Source organism: Apaloderma vittatum, unplaced genomic scaffold (genome assembly GCF_000703405.1).
Source record: "Apaloderma vittatum isolate BGI_N311 unplaced genomic scaffold, ASM70340v1 scaffold16086, whole genome shotgun sequence".
NCBI lineage: Eukaryota > Metazoa > Chordata > Aves > Trogoniformes > Trogonidae > Apaloderma > Apaloderma vittatum.
Window position 1 is genome coordinate 3,491 of NW_009720242.1, and position 6,860 is coordinate 10,350.

Genomic DNA, 6,860 nt, shown 5'->3' on the forward strand with positions numbered 1-6,860 from the left:
AATGACTCGGGGGTTATTACATGCTGTGTCTGCTTGAGGCAGGTACATGTACAGATCAGCACAAGTTGCAAATGATAGTTTACATCCTTTCAGAACAGAGCAGGGCATTCGGCAAATGCGCTGCAATGAGAAGACATATGAAAAAGAAATTATACAGACTCGCAAATACGTAAGAAGTTCAAGAGATGCAAGAAACCTCAAACACAAGAAATGTCAAGGGGGGAAAAAAACACTTAACTTCAGACACAACGTGTTCAAATGAAAACCCAACTGTAATTTAAATTCCCTTCAAAATGGGAAACATACAGTAACGCAATTAAAGAGAAACCAGGTCTGGTCCTGGGAGAGATGCATCTGAAAACACTGATGCACAAACAGGTTCAGAGCTCTAAGCAAAATGTCCCTGGGCATTGGTGTACTTGACTCTTGGAGCCAGAGCAAAGCAATTCATTACGCTTGCCGGACCGCCGGGCCCTACTGCTGGGTCCTGGTGGTACAACAGCACGTAGGGTTCCAGATGCCGGAGAGAAGGCAGCACGCAAACTGCTGGTTACTGGGAGAAATGCCACGGGCCGGATGTCCCAGGGATCGACCAGAGTAAGGACACCTAATTCTGGTAGCCTGGCCTCCACTGCACACAAGGTTAGTGTAATGTTCTGCATGGTTCTTCAGTTTTTAGCTCACTCCTTTCTCAGCCTGAGCTGTTTCTGTCTTGTGCACAAGCACAACTGGCTGTGCAAAACGATCCAAAAAACATAACGGACAGGACCAAAGAAAACTGGCTGAACCTGGGGCTCCTATTTCCAAATATCAGAGTTAAAGGTTGGAAATTTATCTACAAAAGAAATAATATAAATGAAATAAAAAATGGCACCGTCCACAAAATTTCAAAAAAAAAAAAAAAGGAGAAAGAAAAAATCTTACAACACAGCCTCGTAAAAATGGCTTTGCAACGAGAGCTCAGTCACAAAATGAAGGGTTCTAGCTCTTCGTACATCAGAAGAGGAAACAAAGCTAAAAAGTACTAGTCCACATTCTCTTAATAAGTTAAACTTAGTTTCCCTCCCCCTGTCTACAAAAGGGGTAGAAGCAAAGGGGAAAAGAGACTACAAAAAATTAAAAAAAAAAAAAAAGAAAGCAAGAAAAGAAAGGAAAAAAAAGAAGAAAGGAGAGAGGAGGAGAGAGCACGCGCGCGAGAGAGAGCAGTCTGTGGTCAGAGGCTCAGAGCAGGGCTGAGTTCCTTTTAAGGGTTCAAAAGATGCAAAACAGTTCCTCAAAAGTTCCCTCTCTTCAACAGTTAGTTCAATGCTGTAGCCATAGAAACTCAAGTATATATTGGAGAAGAGATTCTTTCGGGCAGATCCACCGTCCTCTGGAGAGCTGCTCAGCGTGTGTTAATCCTCAATGACTATGGGTTCATCATTCATGGGCTGGCGGAGCTGCACTGCCGGGATGGGCCGGAGGATAATAGGCTTGTAAGGGCGTCTGGCGGCTCGCTTGGCTTCGGAGGAGGAAAGCAGCTTGCGGATTTTCCTGCAGACAGTAGGGAAGAAAGGAACCGATTACAGAGACCGGACTCTAAGGCACTGTAGGTTTCTCCATCTCCCCGAGCCTGCACAGGCAGAGGCTGCTCGCTAACGGGAAGGGCCGACACTGTTTATTTCCAAAATGTCTTCCCCAGGGCACTTTTGTTTTCCGATTTATAAACCCACCAATGAAGAGGAAATTGTGTTCTCTGTTCCAGAATCCTTCCCCTTGCAGAGCAGAAGGCGTTCTGGTCCAGCCTCGTAGGACCAGGGCCTACTGCTTTAAATGTAGCAATTGAAATAGTTATGACAGCAAGTTTCCATGCCGCTGGTTTATCCTGAAGCACAGACCCATCGGTCGGACACGCTGCAGGCAGCTTTGTGGGAATTCGCAAAGTCAAGCTACAACCAAACCTCTTCTGGCAACGCTGGTCACTTCCCTGCCTGCCAACCCATCCTTCCCAGGGCTCGCTGACACTCCCCAGTCCCAAGTGGGCGCACACAGCTGCCCCTTCAGAAGAAACCCGTCACAGCACGAGCAAAACTCAGTGTCCCACAGAGCTGAGCTGCTGGAGAGGAGCTCCATGAGGGCCACTGTCCAGGGAGTCAATACTCAGAGTGTTCCCCCGCACCAGAAACACGAACAGGGTGTCTCCCACTCTTACGTCTCCCAAACTGCACATGCCTGGCCAGAAATGGGTGATGATCACATCTTGCATTTGGTAAGGGTTTCCCTGTATGTTACAAGACTAACATGTCTTATCAGGTGCAGGAAGCTCGTTTCCATATGGAGGGAAAGTGAGAGAGAAAATGGAGAAGGGAGTATTGATGTTTTAAACTTAGCAAATTAAGGTAGAAAGGGACAATGCAGAATGATTGCTTGTTTCTTTTTGTCAATACCCAGCTTAGAGCTGAAGGAAGTATCCTAAAAAAACCCAAACCCCCAACCCCCCCCAAAAGAACCAGCAACAAAGAAAAATGTACGACATAATTAAAATGAGGAATTAATTTCCAAAGGATATGGTGGTCAAAGGCATTCAGAGATTAGAAAGGAAAGTGATAAATATTCACAAGAATAGTCCACCAGTACCCACTGTGCACAACCTTCAGGTTCAGGAACTGGGGCAACAAGGAGGGTTTGATAAGGAAGCAGGGCCTACCCTGATCAGCTCCTACCTTAATGATTTTTGGACATACCATGAGAGGCATGAGCTTGCATTAGGGGAATGGCAGCCATGTGGCCTTACAATCCACAGCTCAACCGTCTATCCCCCAGAGGTAACTTCTACCCTTTGGGTTAGTCAACATTGTTGGGGCCAAGAAACCCTTTTTTGGGTGTGTTGTTTGTTTTTTAAATGGAAGACAAACAGTCTTAACGAGTTGATGTTTACCACTGTGCTACAATTTCTGCATTTGAGATGTGCTGGTTGCTGAAGAAACTCCTCAAAATACTTTTTCCTCTAAAGTTTACCCTTACTGTCACCAGCACTGACAAATCAACAACTTCAGCTGAAGATTTTTCAATCAGCTCTGGTCAGATTTGGTTGTGTCTTCACTTGCTTTTTTTCTCACTTTGCAGAACAAGCCAGCTACAGAGCGCTCACAGCTTTTGTTTGCTTTGTGTCTCTGTTTCTCCAGTGCCTTCTAAAGTTGAAAGGCCACAGGGTACAAAGAGAAGAGGGTAGAAAAGTGGTGGCAGGGAGCAGAAAAAAAATGAAATCTTGTTGTGATGATTTTCCTAAGACTCACTTTGCTGAAGTTGATCTACTTTAGCCAGCAGAGTTTCTTACAGTATCTGCATGTGCTCAGTTAGACACGCCACCACCAGAAACAGTGTCTCGCAGCAGTTCTAGATTCTGATCAGGTCACACTCTGCCTCCACTTGCATAAATTATAGATGCCGAGTTCCTTACTGTGAGGCTTGAATTCAAAAATTTACTCCTTTCAATACACCAACTTTTCAAACTGCTCCCTCAAAGCTATCCCATTTTCTAGCACCATTCTCAACAGTACCACACAAAAAGGGGAGAAGGGGGTGTGTGTAAAACTTCAGGAAAACCTACTTTCTGTGACTGAAAACACAGCCTGACCCTCAGCTGGAGGATGATATGCAGATAGCGTGGCCAGATTGATTGCTATGGAGCCCACACAAAGCTCAAATTGTTTCAGAGCTCACAAACAAGTCTTACATTCTTGACACTGGAATGCAGCAGATGGTTCAGGGAAAGTTAGAGGTGAAATGCCCGACAGAAAACCCGTGCCGCTTACAATGCTACATCGCTCAGGCTTCCCTGCTTTTCAGCAGGCTGCCAAACATCTCCTTTCAGCACTCATCGGTCAGCTAAGCAGCAAGGCTGTCAGACAAAGAAGCCTGTTCTTTTTTTTTTTTAAATGGAAGAGATAAGGTCTTGCTGAGCTGATGTCTATCACCATGCTACAATTTCTGCATTAGGGATGTGCTGGTTGCTGTGGGACTGATCTTTCCTGCCTCGGTCAGTGTTTCTGTACGAGCAGATGATTCTGTGCCTTTACAGTAAATTGTTCTCACGATGAATATTCTTACTGTTCTATACAGATCTAAGGGCAAGACCTTGTAGTAGCATTACCACCACAGGCCTGCAGTATTTCTTGTGAGTTGGATGATAAAGACATCAGGAAGTGTTTTGTAGATGTGAGATTATGGAATAAGCCTCAAGCATCAAAGGACTGAATGACAGACCGTACACCCTGCATCTGCAAGGGCACGTGAATTTGCCAGAGCTGCTGGTCTGTAACAGGATCCCAGCAGCTCTTTACCAGAGCAAGACTGACACCAGGAATAAGGAAACTGCTTCCCCTGAAAATGCAATACTTGAGCATTTCTGACTTTAGTTTCAGTTATATCCAGGATCCCACTGCTCACTTTTGCAGCACACCATAGGAACAGAGAAGGAGAAGGGAAAGTCGTGGTAAAGACAGGAGCTGGTGTGAAATGCACAGCTGCATAAAGGTGACCATAGGAACAAGTCTGACAAGGAGAAGCATTTCATGTTCTGAGTTCTACCGGGGGCATCTCCTGAACTGAAATCTGATGGTGGTTAGTAACTTGAAAGCTACCAGTCCCGGCTTGTTTACAAAGACCATCTTTGAATCAAGGCCCACAGAATAGTCACTGGACACTTCAAATGCTTTGCAGGCTAAGGAGGAGGTTGGGGATGTCAGGACTCTGACTATAAACTTCAAGCTGAACAAATGATTACTCAAGAGTAGTGCCAAATTTAGTAGTACCAGGAGAGATGAAGTACTTCAAACTCCCGACCTCTTGGGTCACTTCTAAGGACTCAGACATCCAGTAATTCCCATGTCCTTCTCTGCCAGGTACCGGAGGAAAAGGTAAGCTTTTCTGTCTGTCAGGGCACTGATCCCAAAAGTGTTGATAACCCCAGGCTACAGACAAAAGCTGGAGAGCACCTCTGCTTGCAGAGAGGGCTGAGAAGCACGGCTGCAGCTCTGCTCTAACCTTCTTTGAGGTGATGCAGGCGAGAGGCATTAAGTTCTTGTGAGGAAACCACACAAGCACAAGTCTTTCCCTTTCCCACCACACCTAGGAGCAGTCCTGCCTTACTAGGAATAACACAGGAATGGGAAGAGGCACAAAAAAGCTGTGCTTTAGGGGTCAGGCCACATAGCTTCTACGGCTCTGTCTGCAGCCTGTAAACAGAATTTAAAGTAAAACTCATGCAAGAAAAGTTTCCTTTACTACTTTTATCCTGTGGGCAGACTAACAGAAGCAGTAGCACCAAAGGAGATCGATGGAAACTGTGGGGCTAATCTCCGTGCTGCTGGTGGCAAGTGTATACTACCAAAGAAATGAGGCAACCCACAAACCCTCCGTGTCACTTGCCAGCTCTGACGCTCAGACACACAGGGAGGCGTTCCGAAAGGTAATACAAGAGACTTCGGTGTGCAAGAGCGCATGCAAAGAGCATTATCTGTAAGAGGCTCTGTTCCTCAGCATCACCCATGTACCAGAAGGGCACTAATCCTGTTACTGAGAGAGGCGGGACCTCCAAAGGCATTTATGGGTCTGAACCGTGTGAATTTCCCCCCTGAATTTTCCTCCCCTCACGACCCATCTCTTGTAGCAACTGCTCTGGAAGAACAAGAACCTGCTTTCTCTGGAATGCAAGTGCATGACGAGGCACGTCAGACATGATTCGATATACCACAGCCTTTATCCACCTTGACATTGGCAGTGGTCTCTGAATTCAGACCGCAGGAACAGATCTGCTGGAGAGATCCCTGTCTAACCCCAAGATCAGCTGCAGCACCCACAAGGAACACAAACCCAAAGATCTTCCCTTAAACCCTCTGTAAGACCAAGTTTCCTACCTGGTTTCTTCAGTGGCCATGTAAAAAACATCATCTGGTGCATCAATCCAGTTCATCCTCCTCCTTTTCACCGGAGGCATGGATCCACCACGAATTAATCGGACTTTTGTTGGGTATGATTTCCCATTGAGCAGCAAGTTTCGGCTTGGTCCCTAACGTGATACATAAAAATGTACAATCAGGGACTGCAACAAACCTACAGTAGCATGTGATAAGCACTCAAAGGAAAAGAGAATTAAAGCATTCATAGCTGTTGTTGAGAGTTTATGGTAAATATTTCCTCTCCTGCCCATGACTGCACACAGAATTCACATAAAAGCGGTTGTCCACAAGCAGTAGAAGTTAGGCACCTTCAATATGCAATAGGAGAGCAATACTCCAGCGACAGGACAAATAATAAATGGAAGGCATTACCAGTAATCTGTTGCTTGTGTCTGAAAGATGACATCAAGTTCCAAAGATTGAGCATAAGACTTAGAACTCAGCTACTACCATAAATCTAGAACAGCTCTATTGATTTCAGGGAAAAGAATCTAACTACACAGCAAATCAAATACAAAAATCAGAATTTACAGTTATTCTGGGGTACCAAACTTACCCGTATCCTTTTTGGTCTAGGGATATTAATATTTAAGGAGGACAGTATATAAAATATATAATTAAATATGCTGTTGAAAACAAATCTAGTTCTACGAAGCTCAGCAGCTTTCATCACAAAATCCTTTTAGCATCTAACACCACAGATTTCCCAATATAACACATTTGCTTTGTGAACCAAGACAGGGATCGTTTTCCAGACCCACAGCAGCCCCCTTCCGCTCAACTGGAAAAACACGAGCTGTTAATAAGAGAGGTGCAGATGCAAGGGAGCAAAGGGTTAAGCTTCTCAAATGCAGCTGTCCTTGTCGGTTTGAAGTCCAGTTCTGCTGCCCCCTCTTCCTGCTGCTTAGCACACTGAGAAAT

General features: G+C 45.2%; 1 protein-coding gene across 1 annotated transcript in view; it reads right to left on the reverse strand.

The window, feature by feature from the left end:
* Positions 1 to 1,394: 1,394 nt before the first annotated feature.
* MTA1 (metastasis associated 1) overlaps positions 1,395 to 6,860 on the reverse strand; it is a 77,251-nt gene continuing 71,785 nt past the window's right edge. The window contains exons 21-22 of the mRNA XM_009870960.1: positions 5,898 to 6,049; positions 1,395 to 1,533 (exon numbers count right to left, since the gene is read on the reverse strand). Of these exons, the coding sequence (XP_009869262.1) occupies positions 1,395 to 1,533; positions 5,898 to 6,049 (291 nt within the window). The remainder of the gene's footprint in view (positions 1,534 to 5,897; positions 6,050 to 6,860) is intronic.